The sequence below is a fragment of the Nerophis ophidion genome, linkage group LG27 (genome assembly GCF_033978795.1).
Source record: "Nerophis ophidion isolate RoL-2023_Sa linkage group LG27, RoL_Noph_v1.0, whole genome shotgun sequence".
NCBI classification, from domain to species: domain Eukaryota; kingdom Metazoa; phylum Chordata; class Actinopteri; order Syngnathiformes; family Syngnathidae; genus Nerophis; species Nerophis ophidion.
In genome coordinates, this window is record NC_084637.1 from 9,302,497 (window position 1) to 9,321,708 (window position 19,212).

A 19,212-nucleotide genomic window follows, 5' to 3' on the forward strand; every position below is an offset into this window, starting at 1 on the left:
AACAGTAAAATAGAAATCAAAGTGTATAAAAAACAGAGGAAAACAGAGGACCACACAACTCACAGTGTTCCTGGGCCCATGTGGTGATATCCTTTACACGCTTATGTCGGTTTTTGACGCATTACCGCCTGAGGGATCGAAGGTCACGGGCAATCAAGGTCCGTTTTTGGTCTTGCAGTGATTTCTCCAGATTCTCTGAATCTTTTGATGATATTGCAGACAATAGATAGTGAAATCCCTAAATTCCTTGCAATAGCTGGTTGAGAAATGTTCATAAACTGTTCGACAATTTGCTCACACATTTTTTTCACAAAGTGGTGACCCTCGCCTCATCCTTTCTTGTGAATGACTGAGCATTTCATGGAAGCTCTTTTTATACCCAATCATGGCACCCACCTGTTCTCAATCAGCCTGTTCACCTGCGGGATGTTCCATATAAGTGTTTGATGAGCATACCTTAACTTGCTCAATCTTTTTTCCCACTTGCGCCAGCTTTTTTGAAACATGTTGCAGGCATCAAATTCCAAATGAGGTAATATTTGCAAAAAAATAACACCTTTTTCCAGTTTGAACGTTAAGTATCTTGTTTTTTGCAGTCTATTCAATTGAATATAGGTTGGAAAGGATTTGCAAATCATTGTATTCTGTTTTTATTTGCCATTTATTAATGCCACCTTCACTGCTTTTGTTTTTTTTTATATGCGCTTGCCTGTCAGGTGTGCTGATTTTTGAGTACAAATGCTTATTACCACATGTTTCCCACAATAATACAGTACAAGTTGAACAGTGTCTTACCTTCACTTCACATTTTCTATGGCAGGACAAGCGGCAAGCTGCAAGAAGAAAAACAAGCATTATGTTAAGCAGGTAGTGTTCTGCTGAATTTGCATGCACTCCGCATCATTATCTCCACCGACGTGGAGTTGCACTGCCATGTTTTAAGCCACACTTTGCTGTTTAGTTTGCTGGAAAGCAAACTTGAACACAGTCAGTGTTATATCTAGTGAGTGCTCGGGTGCTGTGGTGCTGCCCTCTAGTGGCTGCACAACAAAAACATCCACTATGTGAAAAACCTTCCAGAAGCCCCCAATTTAAGGTCAAGCTTTTTATCAATAAAACTTTGAATATGTGTGTAATTGTCAGTCTGTATTTCTATGTGTATTGGTGATCGATTAGTAAGTTGACACGATGCTTGTTTATTGATGACAATGATTATGACACTTCATATGCAGACAACTAAACAAATAAAATCATCCAAGTGCTCTGTTAGTCACCTCATTTAATTTAAATTATTCTTCGATGATAAAAGGATAGTTACAATTATTGCAGTTATTGCATCTTTTCTCCATTAAGGATTTATTTTCGTATATTTGTCAGCATCTATTGAATAAAATAAACCCATAACCTCCATTACCTTTTAATGCATATCAAACCAATTGATCAAACACATTTATCATAAATTACATAAAATGTCCCTTTAGAAGTAAGACTATATAAGACAGCAAATCATGTTGTTTTCATAGATTCATGAATATCTTATCTACCTATTTAGAAATGATTACATTAAGATTTCCAAACAACATCCGCTATACCAATCCAACATCAGAAATGTTGCTGCACAACAATATTGAAAACAATATTCAAATATTATCCTCACACCCACCAATGACTGAATAAAAACAAAAACAAAACAAAAAATAAATAAATAAATTAAAAAAACAATGTAAAAACATTATTATTGGCCCTAGTGTGTGAATGTGAGTGTGAATGTTGTCTGTCTATCTGTGTTGGCCCTGCGATGAGGTGGCGACTTGTCCAGGGTGTACCCCGCCTTCCGCCCGACTGTAGCTGAGATAGAATAAGCAGTAGAAAATGGATGGATGGACATACTGGGGGTTAGCAACCCGCGGCTCTCGAGCCACAAGCGACACTTTAGTGCTGCCTTAGTGGCTCCCTGGGCCTCATTCAGAGATGTGTGAAAATGAAAAAAGATATATACACACATATTAATATATATATATATATATATATATATATATATATATATATATATATATATATATATAGGGGCGTGGTGATTGGCTCATGTGTTAGCTAGGAGGTGTTTCCGTCTGTGGCGGCATGTTGAAATGATTTCACTGTGCTTGTTGAGGGATGACAGATCTGGATGATATATAATAAACAGTTTCTCTTTTAAGCATAGGTTGCATATTTTATTACCACTGTTGTAAGGTGTGCTGGATGCAAGAATTTGGCATGTTATTGAATATTCAACATTATTGTCTTTGAGGTTCCAAATGCCGCCACAGACGGAAACACCTCCTAGGTAACACATGAGCCAATCACCACACCCTACGCCTGCCTGTACCCACCCACTCTGTGCCCTATATAAATATAAACCATTGTATGTGAATGCTTCCATTAAAATCTCCTGATGATTGAGGGAACCCCTCATGAAACAGTTTTGTAGAGATGAAGTAGTCTTGTGATTTTTCCCACACATACATATTGCGCTCTACCACGGTATCAAGCACTATTCTCTGGATAATATATATATATATATATATACATATATATATATATATATATGTAGGTGCGGGAAAAATCACAAGACTACTTTATCTCTACAGAACTGTTTCATGAGGGGTTCCCTCAATCTCCTGATGATTATCTCTACAGTTCTGTAGAGATAAAGTAGTCTTGTGATTTTTCCCACACCTACATATTGCGCTCTACCACGGTATCGAGCACTATTCTCTGGATCATCCAATCAAAACATATATATATATATATATAAGTATATATATATTAGGGCTGCGAATCTTTGGGTGTCCCACATTTTGATTCAATATCGATTATCAGGGGTCGCGATTTGATTATAAATCGATTTTTTTTTGGTTCAACGCGATTCTCGATTCAGAAACGATATTTTTCTGATTCAAAACGATTCTGTATTCATTCAATACATAGGATTTCAGCAGGATCTACCCCAGTCTGCTGACATGCTAGCAGAGTAGTAGATTAAAAAAAAAAAAGTTTTTATAATTGTAAAGGACAATGTTTTATCAACTGATTGCAATAATGTAAATTTGTTTTAACTATTAAACGAACCAAAAATACGACTTATTTTATCTTTGTGAAAACATTGGACGCAGTGTGTTGCACACCTGAAAAAATCGAGGAAAAAAACTAAGGTTTTAAAAGAGTTGTAGATAGTATATTTGTTTTTTGTTTTTTTTTAGTCATTGTGTACTATTGATTTTATTCTGATCCAGCAATTGTTTGTTGTCATGATTCCCAAAGACATTTTGGACGTTGATTGTTATCCTCTGATTTTGGATCGTTTCCTGTCCTGGTGCTCCTATTTTGGTACTACTTTCTGTTCGACTCCTTGTTTTACTGCAGCATCACGTTCAATTTGGTTACCTGCCATTGCACCTGTTTTCTATTTCTCATCAAGTTGATTTAAAAATTCACCTGGCGCTCTTTGCCAGCGCTAGATTATTGCTTTGTTGTCACAGTCTGCATGTGTTGTTTTGCTGTCGTTGCGCACCTTACACCGGTCTTTTGTTTCCGCCAAGTAAAGAACTGACCCGCAACGAGCCATCTGTCTCTGCGTTTTGGGGTCACGCCATCAGCCAACTTGCGCCATCGGGACAGGATGTAATACAAGTGAAAAAACAACTAGTTCAAATTGTATGTTGATAATATAGTTTAGGGATTCTCAAGCTGTGTTACGTTTACGACCAGTGGTACGCGGGCTCCATCTAGTGGTACACCCCAAAAAAATCACCAAATTAAATTGTCAAACACAGTGTTACTGTTCAAACTGTAACAATACAGTGGTCAAATATTAAATACAATCTCTGCCTTGAATGAATATTTAAGCCTACTCTGTATTTTAATGTTGGTCATTGGGGTGGTACTTGATGAAAAAAGTTTGAGAACCACTGTTATCGTCAATACGTGTGATTGGTATAGAATCGGCAGCATTAAACCCGGATCGTTACATCCCGATGTCAGAAATAAAGCGACACTTTTGTGAAAGTAAGTAGTCCTGTGGTAAGAAATGTAACACTTGCTGGGCATGGTGATGCCGGATTCGTCCTTCCAAGGATGCAGTCGGGCTCGAACACAGCGTACGGTAAGAAACAATGATTTATTAATGAAAAAACAGACTATGAACAGAAGAACTGGTACTAGGCAGAAAAAAAAACAAAAGCGCTAGCATGGGAGCTAGGGAAATAGCCGACAAACTTCCACAAGGGCACAAAAAACAAAACAAAAACTACTAGCATGAGAGCTAGAGATAGACGAGGCATAGCGTGAAAGCTAGCGAGTGGAAACATAGAATAGCAGTCGTCACTTGTTGCGCGTAAGCAAATTAGGATGCGAGAGTGAATGAACAGAAAGGGTTGGCTTAAATAAGGACGGTGATTAGCAAAAACAGGTGTGTGTCGAAAGCAAGGGGCAGGTGAAACTAATAAGCTACCAAGGTGGCAGAACAAAGTAGGAAGTGAGGAAGTCAAACAACAGAATGTGATAGAAAAACGGAACAAAATCCAATCCAATCCACTTTATTTATATAGCACATTTAAACAACAATAACGTTTCCAAAGTGCTGCACAGCCATGTTAAAAACAATTGTAAAAAATAAATAAAAATAAATTAAAAAATAGATAAGATTTAAAAAAATATATGTATACATATTATGCTCCACCAATGACTGAATAAAAACAAAAAATAAATAAATACATATAAAACCAATAAAAACAATATAAAAACAAATATGATTAAAAACTATTTTAAAGGGTAAAATCAATTAAAACAGAAAAATAGAAATCAAAGTGTATAAAAAACACAGAGGACAACAGAGGACAGAGGACCACACAACTCACGTAGTGTTAAAAGCCAAAGAATAAAAGTGGGTCTTAAGACGAGACTTAAAACACTCCACTGTGGAAGCAGTTTGAACATGGAGGGGCAGAGTGTTCCAGAGCTTAGGGCCGACCACAGAGAAGGCCCTGTCTCCCTTGGTTTTAAGTCTGGTCTTGGGCACCACGAGCTGGAACTGGCTCTCGGACCTCAGAGCGCGCGCAGGAATGTAAATTTGGATGAGGTCCGAGATATATTGAGGTGCCAGTCCATGTAAAGATTTAAAAAAAAAACAGCAATGTTTTAAAATCAATTCTAAAATGAACTGGGAGCCAGTCCAAACTCTGAAGAAAACTAGAATATGGACTGATCCGGGCAGCGGATCATAACAAGAAACTTGGAAACACGGATTTTCAAGTACAAAGGTTTGACATTTACCCTATGAGAAATTCAGAGTTAAGTTCATACTAATAATTTGACACTGCTTCTTAAAAAAATCCGAATTGAAAAGCGATAGGAACAGTTATCGAAGCGAAAACTCGGACTCTGGATCGTACACATTCAAACTTTACCCAACCGTAATCTGCCACGTCTAAAGCAAATGCATATTCCAACTGCAAGTCCTCTTATGAAAAATCGTATTTGTAAAACCAAACTCAGCCCAAAAGTATTTAGTTTAGGAATATGAGTTATGGTAGTAATTTGTCTTTACTAGTCAAAGGAAGGAGGAACCGTGTGGTTTTCGTCCTGGTCGTGGAACTGTGGACCAGCTCTATACTCTCGGCAGGGTTCTTGAGGGTGCATGGGAGTTTGTCCAACCAGTCTACATGTGCTTTGTGGACTTGGAGAAGGCATTCGACCGTGTCCCTCGGGAAGTCCTGTGGGGAGTGCTCAGAGAGTATGGGGTTTCGGACTGTCTTATTGTGGCTGTCCGCTCCCTTTACAATCAGTGTCAGAGCTTGGTCCGCATTGCCGGCAGTAAGTGAAGGTTGGACTCCGCCAATGCTGCCCTTTGTCACCGATTCTGTTCATAGCTTTTATGGACTGAATTTCTAGGCGCAGGCGAGGCGTTGAGGGGATCCGGTTTGGTGACCGCAGGATTAGGTCTCTGCTTTTTGCAGATGATGTGGTCCAGATGGTTTCATCTGGCTAGGATCTTCAGCTCTCGCCGGATCGGTTCGCAGCCGAGTGTGAAGCGACTGGGATGAAAATCAGCACCTCCAAGTCCGAGTAAATGGTTCTCGGCCGGAAAAGGGTGGAGTGCCATTTCCGGGTTGGGGAGGAGACCCTGCTCCAAGTGAAGGAGTTCAAGTACCTAGGAGTCTTGTTCATGAGTGAGGGAGGAATGGATCGTGAGATCGACAGGCGGATCGTTGCGGCGTCTTCAGTAATGCGGATGCTGTATCGATCCGTTGTGGTGAAGAAGGAGCTGAGCCGGAGGGCAAAGTTTTTAATTTACCGGTCGATCTACAGTCATGAGTTTTGGGTTATGACTGAAAGGACAAAATCCCGGGTACAAGTGGCTGAAATGAGTTTCCTCCGCCGGGTGGTGGGGCTCTCCCTTATAAATTGAGAAGAGGTGAGAAGCTCTGCCATCCGGGAGGAGCTCAAAGTAAAGCCGCTGCTCCTCCTCATCGAGAGGAACCAGATGAGGTGGTTTGGGCATCTGGTCAGGATGCCACCCGAACGCCTCCCTAGGGCACGTCCAACCGGTAAGAGGCCAAGGGGAAGACCCAGGACATGTTGGGAAGACTATGTCTCCCGGCTGGCCTGGGAACGCCTCGGGATCCCCCGGGAAGAGCTGGACGAAGTGGTTGGGGAGAGGAAAGTCTGGGCTTCCCTGCTTAGGCTGCTGCCTCCGCGACCTGACCTGGGATAAGTGGAAGAAGATGGATGGATGGATGGATGTGAGAGACAGAATGGGAAAAAAATCCAGGAATTCACATTTCAGGAATTTTAAATAATTTTTTTGTAAATTATGGTGGAAAATAAGTATTTGGTCAACCATTTAAAGCTCTCACTGATGGAAGGAGGTTTTGGCTCAAAATCTCACGATACATGGCCCCATTCATTCTTTCCTTAACACGGATCAATCGTCCTGTCCCCTTAGCAGAAAAACAGCCCCAAAGCATGATGTTTCCACCCCCATGCTTTACAGTAGGTACGGTGTTCTTGGAATGCAATTCAGTATTCTTCTTCCTCCAAACACGACGAGTTGAGTTTATACCAAAATGGATACATAGATGATAAGGCAGAGGATTGGGAGAATATCATGTGGTCAGATGAAACAAAATAGAACTTTTTGGTATAAACTCAACTCGTCGTGTTTGGAGGAAGAAGAATACTGAGTTGCATCCCAAGAACACCATACCTACTGTGAAGCATGGGGGTGGAAACATCATGCTTTGGGGCTGTTTTTCTGCTAAGTGGACAGGACGATTGATCCGTGTTAAGGAAAGAATGAATGGGGCCATGTATCGTGAGATTTTGAGCCAAAACCTCCTTCCATCAGTGAGAGCTTTGAATGGTTGACCAAATACTTATTTTCCACCATAATTTAGTAATAAATTCTTAAAAATTCCTACAACGTGAATTCCTCTATTTTTTTTCACATTCTGTCTCTCACAGTTGAAATGTACCTATGATGAAAATTACAGACCTCTGTCATCATTTTAAGTGGGAGAACTTGCACAATCGGTGGCTGACTAAATACTTTTTTGCCTCACTGTATATATATATATATATATATATATATATATACAGGATCAATTGTATTATTGCAACCATGACAATTGGAACTCACATCTGGAGGGCTTCTTGAGTTTTTTGCTGAAATGTTGATCATTTTAGGGATTACTGTATGTATTTGCCAGGCAAAGTACCAAAAAATCCAGGAATTCACATTGTAGGAATTTTAAAGAATTTTTTTGTAAATTATGGTGGAAAATAAGTATTTGGTCAACCATTCAAAGCTCTCACTGATGGAAGGAGGTTTTGGCTCAAAATCTCAAAATACATGGCCCCATTCATTCTTTCCTTAACACGGATCAATCGTCCTGTCCCCTTAGCAGAAAAACAGCCCCAAAGCATGATGTTTCCACCCCCATGCTTCACAGTAGGTATGGTGTTCTTGGAATGCAATTCAGTATTCTTCTTCCTCCAAACACGACGAGTTGAGTTTATACCAAAATGGATACATGGATGATACAGCAGAGGATTGGGAGAATGTCATGTGGTCAGATGAAACCAAAATAGAACTTTTTGGTATAAACTCAACTCGTCGTGTTTGGAGGAAGAAGAATACTGAGTTGCATCCCAAGAACACCACACCTACTGTGAAGCATGGGGGTGGAAACATTATGCTTTGGGGCTGTTTTTCCGCTAAGGGGACAGGACGATTGATCCGTGTTAAGGAAAGAATGAATGGGGCCATGTATCGTGAGATTTTGAGCCAAAACCTCCTTCCATCAGTGAGAGCTTTGAATGGTTGACCAAATACTTATTTTCCACCATAATTTACAAATAAATTATTTAAAATTCCTACAATGTGAATTCCTGGATTTTTTTTTCACATTCTGTCTCTCACAGATGAAGTGTACCTATGATGAAAATTACAGACCTCTGTCATCATTTTAAGTGGGAGAACTTGCACAATCGGTGGCTGACTAAATACTTTTTCGCCCCACTGTACGTGCACCGACTGCTTACCGCAGTCAAAACCAAGCTTACGTAGGAACAAAAGAGGGATGACAGTAATTCTCATGCGCACTCTTTTACACTCTCCATCCCTTGCAGATTCCCCATCCCCCCCCCCTGTTTTTCTCTCCCTGTTCTGCCTCTCTTCACCCACCCCACTTTCTCTCTTATCTAGGCTAATTCAGCAGCAGCCATGCTAATTTTAACAACAAATCTGCAGCCATACAGGCCTGATCTCCTACCGCTGGGTCTCTGCGTTTGTCAGCTCAGCTTCATCTGCAGTGAGCGCACGAGTCGGCGCCGCGCGGAAGCACGGCGACGTGTGTGCATGCACACCTGAGTGTAAAAACGAGACAAATGACCCGGACATGAATGCAGATTGGTGGTGACTCAGGTCTGAACATAGGGAGGGACTGGATGTTTCTGCAGCCTCTCCTCAGCCTACATCCTGTGAGGCATCTTGATGTTTCTGGCAGCCGTGACAGCAATTTGCTGAGATAAACGGACAAAGTAGGCCGTCGGCGGGAGAAAGGCCTTTCCCAATGTGGCGGGGAAATGGTCGCCACAAAAACCAATGAGAAGTGATTAACTGGGCAGCAAGTAACATGCTAAAAGTGCTCCTTTAATGCTGAAAGTGTTGGCACTTAATCAATCAATCAATCAATCAATGTTTATTTATATATAGCCCTAAATCACAAGTGTCTCAAATGGCTGCACAAACCAAAACGACATCCTCAGTAGAGCCCACATGAGGGCTAGGAAAAACTCACACCCAATGGGACGTCGGTGACAGTGACAATGATGACTATGAGAAACCTTGGAGAGGACCGCAAATGTGGGCAACCCCCCCCTAGGGGACCGAAAGCAATGGATGTCGAGCGGGTTTAACATGATAAGTCCAATCCATAGTGGATCTAACGTAATTCATAGTTCCATCCATCTTCTTCCGCTTATCCGAGGTAGGGTCGCGGGGACAGCAGCCTAAGTAGGGAAGCCCAGACTTTGAGAAGTGATTAACTGGGCAGCAAGTAACATGCTAAAAGTGCCCCTTTAATGTTGAAAGTGTTGGCACTTAATCAATCAATCAATCAATGTTTATTTATATATAGCCCTAAATCATAAGTGTCTCGAAGGGCTGCACAAACCAAAACGACATCCTCGACAGAGCCCACATGAGGGCAAGGAAAAACTCACACCCAATGGGACGTCGGTGACAGTGACAATGATGACTATGAGAAACCTTGGAGAGGACTGCATATGTGGACAACCACCCCCTAGGGGACCGAAAGCAATGGATGTTGATCGGGTCTAACATGATATTGTGAAAGTCCAATCCATAGTGGATCTAACGTAATTCATAGTTCCATCCATCTTCTTCCGCTTATCCGAGGTAGGGTCGCGGGGACAGCAGCCTAAGTAGGAAAGCCCAGACTTTGAGAAGTGATTAACTGGGCAGCAAGTAACATGCTAAAAGTGCCCCTTTAATGCTGAAAGTGTTGGCATTTAATCAATCAATCAATCAATCAATGTTTATTTATATATAGCCCTAAATCATAAGTGTCTCAAAGGGCTGCACAAACCAAAACGACATCCTCGACAGAGCCCACATGAGGGCTAGGAAAAACTCACACTCAATGGGACGTCGGTGACAGTGACAATGATGACTATGAGAAACCTTGGAGAGGACTGCATATGTGGACAACCACCCCCTAGGGGACCGAAAGCAATGGATGTCGAGCGGGTTTAACATGATAAGTCCAATCCATAGTGGATCTAACGTAATTCATAGTTCCATCCATCTTCTTCCGCTTATCCGAGGTAGGGTCGCGGGGACAGCAGCCTAAGTAGGGAAGCCCAGACTTTGAGAAGTGATTAACTGGGCAGCAAGTAACATGCTAAAAGTGCCCCTTTAATGCTGAAAGTGTTGGCACTTAATCAATCAATCAATCAATCAATGTTTATTTATATATAGCCCTAAATCACAAGTGTCTCAAAGGGCTGCAAAGACCACAACGACATCCTCGGCCGAGCCCACATGAGGGCAAGGAAAAACTCACACCCAATGGGACGTCGGTGACAGTGACAATGATGACTATGAGAAACCTTGGAGAGGACCGCATATGTGGACAACCCCCCCTAGGGGACCGAAAGCAATGGATGTCGAGCGGGTTTAACATGATAAGTCCAATCCATAGTGGATCTAACGTAATTCATAGTTCCATCCATCTTCTTCCGCTTATCCGAGGTAGGGTCGTGGGGACAGCAGCCTAAGTAGGGAAGCCCAGACTTTGAGAAGTGATTAACTGGGCAGCAAGTAACATGCTAAAAGTGCCCCTTTAATGCTGAAAGTGTTGGCACTTAATCAATCAATCAATCAATCAATCAATGTTTATTTATATAGCCCTAAATCACAAGTGTCTCAAAGGGCTGCAAAGACCACAACGACATCCTTGGCAGAGCCCACTTGAGGGCAAGGAAAAACTCACACCCAATGGGACGTCGGTGACAGTGACAATGATGACTATGAGAAACCTTGGAGAGGACTGCATATGTGGACAACCACCCCCTAGGGGACCGAAAGCAATGGATGTCGAGCGGGTTTAACATGATAAGTCCAATCCATAGTGGATCTAACGTAATTCATAGTTCCATCCATCTTCTTCTGCTTATCCGAGGTAGGGTCACGGGGACAGCAGCCTAAGTAGGGAAGCCCAGACTTTGAGAAGTGATTAACTGGGCAGCAAGTAACATGCTAAAAGTGCCCCTTTAATGCTGAAAGTGTTGGCATTTAATCAATCAATCAATCAATCAATGTTTATTTATATAGCCCTAAATCACAAGTGTCTCAAAGGGCTGCAAAGACCACAACGACATCCTCTGCCGAGCCCACATGAGGGCAAGGAAAAACTCACACGCAATGGGACGTCGGTGACAGTGACAATGATGACTATGAGAAACCTTGGAGAGGACCGCAAATGTGGGCAACCCCCCCTAGGGGACCGAAAGCAATGGATGTCGAGCAGGTTTAACATGATAAGTCCAATCCATAGTGGATCTAACGTAATTCGTAGTTCCATCCATCTTCTTCCGCTTATCCGAGGTAGGGTCGCGGGGACAGCAGCCTAAGTAGGGAAGCCCAGACTTTGAGAAGTGATTAACTGGGCAGCAAGTAACATGCTAAAAGTGCCCCTTTAATGCTGAAAGTGTTGGCACTTAATCAATCAATTAATCAATCAATGTTTATTTATATATAGCCCTAAATCATAAGTGTCTCAAAGGGCTGCACAAACCAAAACGACATCCTCGGTAGGGCCCACATAAGGGCAAGGAAAAATCACACCCAATGGGACGTCGGTGACAGTGACAATGATGACTATGAGAAACCTTGGAGAGGACCGCAAATGTGGGCAACCCCCCCTAGGGGACCGAAAGCAATGGATGTCGAGCGGGTTTAACATGATAAGTCCAATCCATAGTGGATCTAACGTAATTTGTAGTTCCATCCATCTTCTTCCGCTTATCCGAGGTAGAGTCGCGGGGACAGCAGCCTAAGTAGGAAAGCCCAGACTTTGAGAAGTGATTAACTGGGCAGCAAGTAACATGCTAAAAGTGCCCCTTTAATGCTGAAAGTGTTGGCACTTAATCAATCAATCAATCAATCAATGTTTATTTATATAGAGCCCTAAATCACAAGTGTCTCAAATGGCTGCACAAACCAAAACGACATCCTCAGCAGAGCCCACATAAGGGCAAGGAAAACTCACACCCGATGGGACGTCGGTGACAGTGACAATGATGACTATGAGAAACCTTGGAGAGGACTGCATATGTGGACAACCCCCCCCCTAGGGGACCGAAAGCAATGGATGTCGAGCGGGTTTAACATGATAAGTCCAATCCATAGTGGATCTAACGTAATTCATAGTTCCATCCATCTTCTTCCGCTTATCCGAGGTAGGGTCGCGGGGACAGCAGCCTAAGTAGGGAAGCCCAGACTTTGAGAAGCGATTAACTGGCCAGCAAGTAACATGCTAAAAGTGCCCCTTTAATGCTGAAAGTGTTGGCATTTAATCAATCAATTAATCAATCAATGTTTATTTATATATAGTCCTAAATCACAAGTGTCTCAAATGGCTGCACAAACCAAAACGACATCCTCAGCAGAGCCCACATAAGGGCAAGGAAAACTCACACCCAATGGGACGTCGGTGACAGTGACAATGATGACTATGAGAAACCTTGGAGAGGACCGCAAATGTGGGCAACCCCCCCTAGGGGACCGAAAGCAATGGATGTTGATCGGGTCTAACATGATATTGTGAAAGTCCAATCCATAGTGGATCTAACGTAATTCATAGTTCCATCCATCTTCTTCTGCTTATCCGAGGTAGGGTCGCGGGGAGAGCAGCCTAAGTAGGGAAGCCCAGACTTTCCTCTCTCCAGCCACTTTGTCCAGCTCTTCCCGAGGCGTTCTCAGGCCAGCCGGGAGACATAGTCTTCCCAACGTGTCCTGGGTCTTCCTGTCATGTCTTTGTGATCACGTTCTGTTGGTTTAAGACTCTTTTTAGTTCCTGTTTACGCTTCCTTGTTTGGTTATTCATCCATCCATCTACTTTCTACCGCTTATTCCCTTTGGGGTCGCGGGGTGCGCTGGTGCCTATCTCAGCTACAATTGAGCGGAAGAAGGGGTACACCCTGGACAAGTCGCCACCTCCTCGCAGGGCCAACACAGATAGACAGACAACATTCAAACTCACATTCACACACTCGGGTTAATTTAGCGTTGCCAATCAACCTATCCCCAGGCGCATGTCTTTGGAAGTGGGAGGAAACCGGAGTACCCGGAGGGAACCCAAGCATTCACGGGGAGAACATGCAAACTCCACACAGAAAGATCCCGAGCCCGGGATTGAACCCTTAATACTCAGGACCTTCGTATTGTGAGACAGACGCACTAACCCCTCTTCCACCGTGATGCCCTTGTTTAGTTACCATGACGACCAATTAGTTCACCTGATTCACTTGGACTCATGCACCTGTCAATAATTATGTCACTATTATTTAAGCTTGTAGTTGCCAGGCAGTCGGCCTTGCGTCAGTACTCTACACTCTTGATTCACCCCTGACACTCTAAACTCTGTTTATGCGTGGCGGGACGGCGTGGCGCAGTGGAAGAGTGGCCGTGCGCAACCCGAGCGTCCCTGGTTCAATTCCCACCTAGTACCAACCTCGTCACGTCCGTTGTGTCCTGAGCAAGACACTTCACCCTTGCTCCTGATGGGTGCTGGTTGGCGCCTTGCATGGCAGCTCCCTCCATCAGTGTGTGAATGTATGTGTGAATGGGTGAATGTGGAAGGTAGAAAAGCGCTATACAAGTACAACCCATTTATTTATCATTTATGCCATTGCTCTTGATATCAAAGCTTATGCGTTTCTGCTGACGTCACCGTAAGTGTAGTTTTGTTTTAATTCCATAGTCTGTCTTTGTGTTAGTTTTTGTTTTTCTTAGCCAAGTTTGTTCTCCGCCCAGTGTGCGCCTTTTGTTTGTTCCCTTTTTAAGTCAAATTAAATAATGTCTTTACCTGCAAGCCTTGTCCGGTCCAGTCGCTTTGCACCACAGGAAAACAATCCTCGCAGGAAACTGCACGTTAGCCCAAGTCTTGACACTTCCCCGTGGCCTCCTACCGGTCGGACGTGCCCTAAACACCTCCCTAGGGAGGCATTCGGGTGGCATCCTGACCAGATGCCCGAACCACCTCATCTGGCTCCTCTCGATGTGAAGGAGCAGCGGCTTTACTTTGAGTTCCTCCCGGATGGCAGAGCTTCTCACCCTATCTCTAAGGGAGAGCCCGGCCCCTCGGAGGAGGAAACTTGTTTTGGCTGCTTGTACCCGTGATCTTGTCCTTTCGGTCATAACCCAAAGCTCATGACCATAGGTGAGGATGGGAACGTAGATCGACCTGTAAATTGAGAGCTTTGCCTTCCGGCTCAACTCCTTCTTCACCACAACGGATCGATACAGCGTCCGCATTACTGAAGACGCCGCACCGATCCGCCTGTCGATCTCACGATCCACTCTTCCCTCACTCGTGAACAAGACTCCATACCAAATAAAATAGCTTCGAGGTCGGTAAGCAAAACCAGAAGTATTCCGTACATTAGGCGCATCTGGTTATAAGGCGCACTGTCGAGTTTTGAGACAAAAAAATAAATATTGTAAGTGTGCCTTATAGTCCGGAAAATACGATTTGCTAAGTGACTGCCCGATTCATTTTCAAAAGCCCAAAATACACAAAGAGAACTTGTTAGTGAAATATTGGTTATCTGGACACAATGGGTCCTCTAAAAGAGTGTTGTTCTACTCTTTTGAAACTCAGTTGACAGTAAAAAGTCGTGGTAATGCATTGTCTGGAAGTGACTTATTTCTCGTCTCGATTACTGTAACGTATTATTTTCGGGTCTCCCCATGTCTAGCATTAAAAGATTACAGTTGGTACAAAATGCGGCTGCTAGACTTTTGACAAGAACAAGAAAGTTTGATCATATTACGCCTGTACTGGCTCACCTGCACTGGCTTCCTGTGCACTTAAGATGTGACTTTAAGGTTTTACTACTTACGTATAAAATACTACACGGTCTAGCTCCAGCCTATCTTGCCGATTGTATTGTACCATATGTCCCGGCAAGAAATCTGCGTTCAAAAGACTCCGGCTTATTAGTGATTCCTAGAGCCCAAAAAAAGTCTGCGGGCTATAGAGCGTTTTCCGTTCGTGCTCCAGTACTCTGGAATGCCCTCCCGGTAACAGTTCGAGGTGCTACCTCTGTAGAAGCATTTAAGTCTCACCTTAAAACTCATTTGTATACTCTAGCCTTTAAATAGACCTCCTTTTTAGACCAGTTGATCTGCCGCTTCTTTTCTTTTTCCTATGTCCCCCCCCTCCCTTGTGGAGGGGGTCCGGTCCGATGACCATGGATGAAGTACTGGCTGTCCAGAGTCGGGACCCAGGATGGACCGCTCGTCGGGACCCAGGATGGACCGCTCGCCTGTATCGGTTGGGGACATCTCTACGCTGCTGATCCGCTTGAGATGGTTTCCTGTGGACGGGACTCTCGCTGCTGTCTTGGAGCCACTATGGATTGAACTTTCACAGTATCATGTTAGACCCGCTCGACATCCATTGCTTTCGGTCCCCTAGAGGTCCTCTCCAAGGTTTCTCATAGTCAGCATTGTCACTGGCGTCCCACTGGATGTGAATTCTCTCTGCCCACTGGGTGTGAGTTTTCCTTGCCCTTTTGTGGGTTCTTCCGAGGATGTTGTAGTCGTAATGATTTGTGCAGTCCTTTGAGACATTTGTGATTTGGGGCTATATAAATAAACATTGATTGATTGATTGATTGATTTGGAGTTTTTTGCTGTTTTCCTGCGTGTAGTGTTTTAGTTCTTGTCTTGAGCTCCTATCTTGGTGGCTTTATCTCTTTTTTTTGTATTTTCCTTTAGCAGTTTCATATCTTCCTTTGAGCCATATTCGCCACATCTACTTTGTTTTTAGCAATCAATTATATTTCAGTTGTTTTTAATCCTTTTTTGTGTGGACATTGCTGATTGTCATGTCATGTACCTTGTGGACACCATTTTTGCTCCACAGTAAGTCTTTGCTGTCGTCCAGCATTCTGTTTGTGTTTACTTTGCAGCCAATTCAGTTTTAGTTTCGTTCTGCATAGCCTTCCCTAAACTTCAATGCCTTTTCTTAGGGGCACTCACCTTTTGTTTATTTTTGGTTTAAGCATTAGACAGCTTTTTACCTGCACGCTGCCTCCCGCTGTTTCTGACATCAACAAAGCAATTAGCTACCGGCTACCACGTACTGATATGAAAGAGCAGGGGTCACCACTGCGGTGCCAGCGGGTACCAGGTAGCCCATAAGGACCAGATGAGTCGCCCGCTGGCCTGTTCTAAAAATAACTCAAATAGAAGCACTTACCAGTGAGCTGCCTCTATTTTTTAAATTGTATTTATTTACTAGCAAGCTGGTCTCGCTTTGCTCAACATTTTTAATTCTAAGAGAGACAAAACTCAAATAGAATTTGAAAATCCAAGAAAATATTTTAAAGACTTGGTCTTCACTTGTTTAAATAAATTCATTTATTTTTTTACTTTGCTTCTTATAACTTTCAGAAAGACAATTTCAGAGAAAAAATACAACCTTTAAAAATTGTTTTAGGATTTTTAAACACATATACCTTTTTACCTTTTAAAATGCTTCTTCTTCTTTCCTGACAATTTAAGTCAAGGTTCAAGTAAATTTATTTTTTTTATTGTAAAGAATGATAAATACATTTTAATTTAATTCTCCATTTTAGCTTCTTGTCACGCCTGTAAGTTTATGTTTTGGTTTTAGTCAGGTTATGTTTAGTTTTTTGGACATTTTAGTTCTGTCTTTTCACTTCCTGGTTTGTTTTGTTACCATAGCTACTCATTAGTTTCCCCTAGTCACGCTCCGATCATCAGCCTCTCACACCTGTTTCTCATTACCACTGCTACTATTTAAGGATTTTACTTTCTGTCCATCAGTCTGGGATCTTCTCACTCGCACACACGCTACCCATGCTGCACCTCCTTCACGCCCTCGTTTATCTGCTTCATGCCTTGCTACGCAGTTCATTTTGTCCAAGTAAGTCTTTGTTTATAGTTCATAGCCAATTGTTTTTTTGTGCAAAGTCCTTTAGTTTATATTCATCATTTCATGCCACCGAGCAGGTGTTTTTGTTTCACGTTTGTACTGTTTAGCCAAGTTTCTTCCTCCATTTTGAGCGCTTGTTTTTTGTTTGCTTATTAAATAAATGTCATGTACTCACATCCACGCCTCGCTCGTGCTGATCCTCATCTGCATCGAAGAAACAATCCATGTCCAAGCCAAGTTGTGACACTTCTGTTTTTCAGACGAAGAATATTTGGGAAATATTTCTTCAAACTTATGAGTAAAATTAAAAAAAAATATTCTGGCAAATCTAGAAAATCTGTAGAATCTAATTTAAATCTTATTTCACAGTCTTTTGAAATTCTTTGATAATTTTTGTTCTGGAAAATCTAGAAGAAATAATGATTTGTCTTTGTTAGAAATATAGCTTGGTCCAATTTGTTATATATTCTAACAAAGTGCAGATTGGATTTGAACCTATTTAAAACATGTCATCAAAATTCTAAAATTAATCTTAATCAGGAAAAATTGATAATGATGTTCCATAAATAATTCTTTAAATTTTTTTCAAAAATATTCGAATTAGCTAGTTTTTCTCTTCATATTTTTCGGTTGAATTTTGAATTTTAAAGAATCGAAACTAAAATTTAATTTTCATTTTTTTGTGCTTTCTCCTCTTTTAAACCATTCAGTTAAGTGTTTTTTTCATCATTTTTTTTCACTACAAAAAACCTTCCATAAAAGGAAAAAAAATGTACGCCGGAATGAAAGACAGAAATACCCATTTTTTATGTATATGGACTTATTTATTAAAGGTAATATGAGCAAATTGGCTATTTCTGGCAATGTCTTTAAGTGTGTATCAAACTGGTAGCCCTTCGCATTAATCAGTACCTAAGAAGTAGCACTTGGTTTCAAAAAGGTTGGTGACCCCTGTGATAGAGTATTACACGGTTTCTCTGCCGAACTCTATACCAGGGGTGTCAAACTCAAATACAGAGTGGGCCAAAATTTAAAACTGAACAAAGCCGCGGGCCAAGGTTGAACAAATTAATCTTTTAATAGGGACCCAAACAAGTTTTTCATTGAATATTGAACAAGCGAGGCTTATATAACTTTATAGTGACATGCAAATTTGAGTTTCAAATAATAATAACAATAATAATTAAAAAATATCAATGGCGTATCAAATCAAGTTTAAATAAAAATTGAATGCCTCTTTTGTATTTGCAGCCTTCTGAGGTAAATATTAACATTCACTTTTTCCAGAGGCTAATACATTTGAAAATAAAATAACAATGAATAAATCAACCATTCAGGCCTTTTTACTGCTAAGTTAATGTCAGGGCTCAGGTGGGCAGAGTTAGGGGGGCGGGGTTTGTTGGTAGCGGGGAGTGGGTGTATATTGTAGCGGTCCGGAAGAGTTAGTGCTGCAAAGGATTCTGGGTATTTGTTCTGTTGTGTTTTTGTTGTGTTTATGTTGTGTTACGGTGCGGATGTTCCCCCAAAATGTGTCGATCATTCTTGTTTGGTGGGGGTTCACAGTGTGGCGCATATTTGTAACAGTGTTAAAGTTGTTTATATGGCCACCCTCAGTGTGACCTGTATGCTGTTGATCAAGTGTGCCTTGCATTTACTTACATGTGTGTAGAAGCCACATATATTACGTAACTGGGCCGGCACGCTGTTTGTGAGGAGGAAAAACAGACTTGACGACAGGTTGTAGGGGACACTAAATGCAGTGCCTTTAAGGCACACCCCCAATATTGTTGTCCGGGTGGAATTCGGGAGAATGGTTGCACCGGGAGATTTTCGGGAGGGAAAGTGAAATTCGAGAGTCGCCCGGGAAAATCGGTGAATGCGGTGCCAGCTCTAATGTTAATTTGATATTGCCTCAAGGGCCAAATGAAATTACATGGCGGGCCAAATTTGGCCCTCGGGC

General features: G+C 42.1%; 1 protein-coding gene across 4 annotated transcripts in view; it reads right to left on the reverse strand.

Annotated features, from left to right (window-relative positions):
* tns1a (tensin 1a) overlaps nucleotides 1-19,212 on the reverse strand; it is a 243,707-nt gene that overhangs the window by 110,738 nt on the left and 113,757 nt on the right. For all 4 annotated transcript variants that reach the window (XM_061889475.1, XM_061889474.1, XM_061889472.1 and 1 more), the window contains one exon: nucleotides 796-833. In XM_061889475.1, the coding sequence (XP_061745459.1) occupies nucleotides 796-833 (38 nt within the window). The remainder of the gene's footprint in view (nucleotides 1-795; nucleotides 834-19,212) is intronic.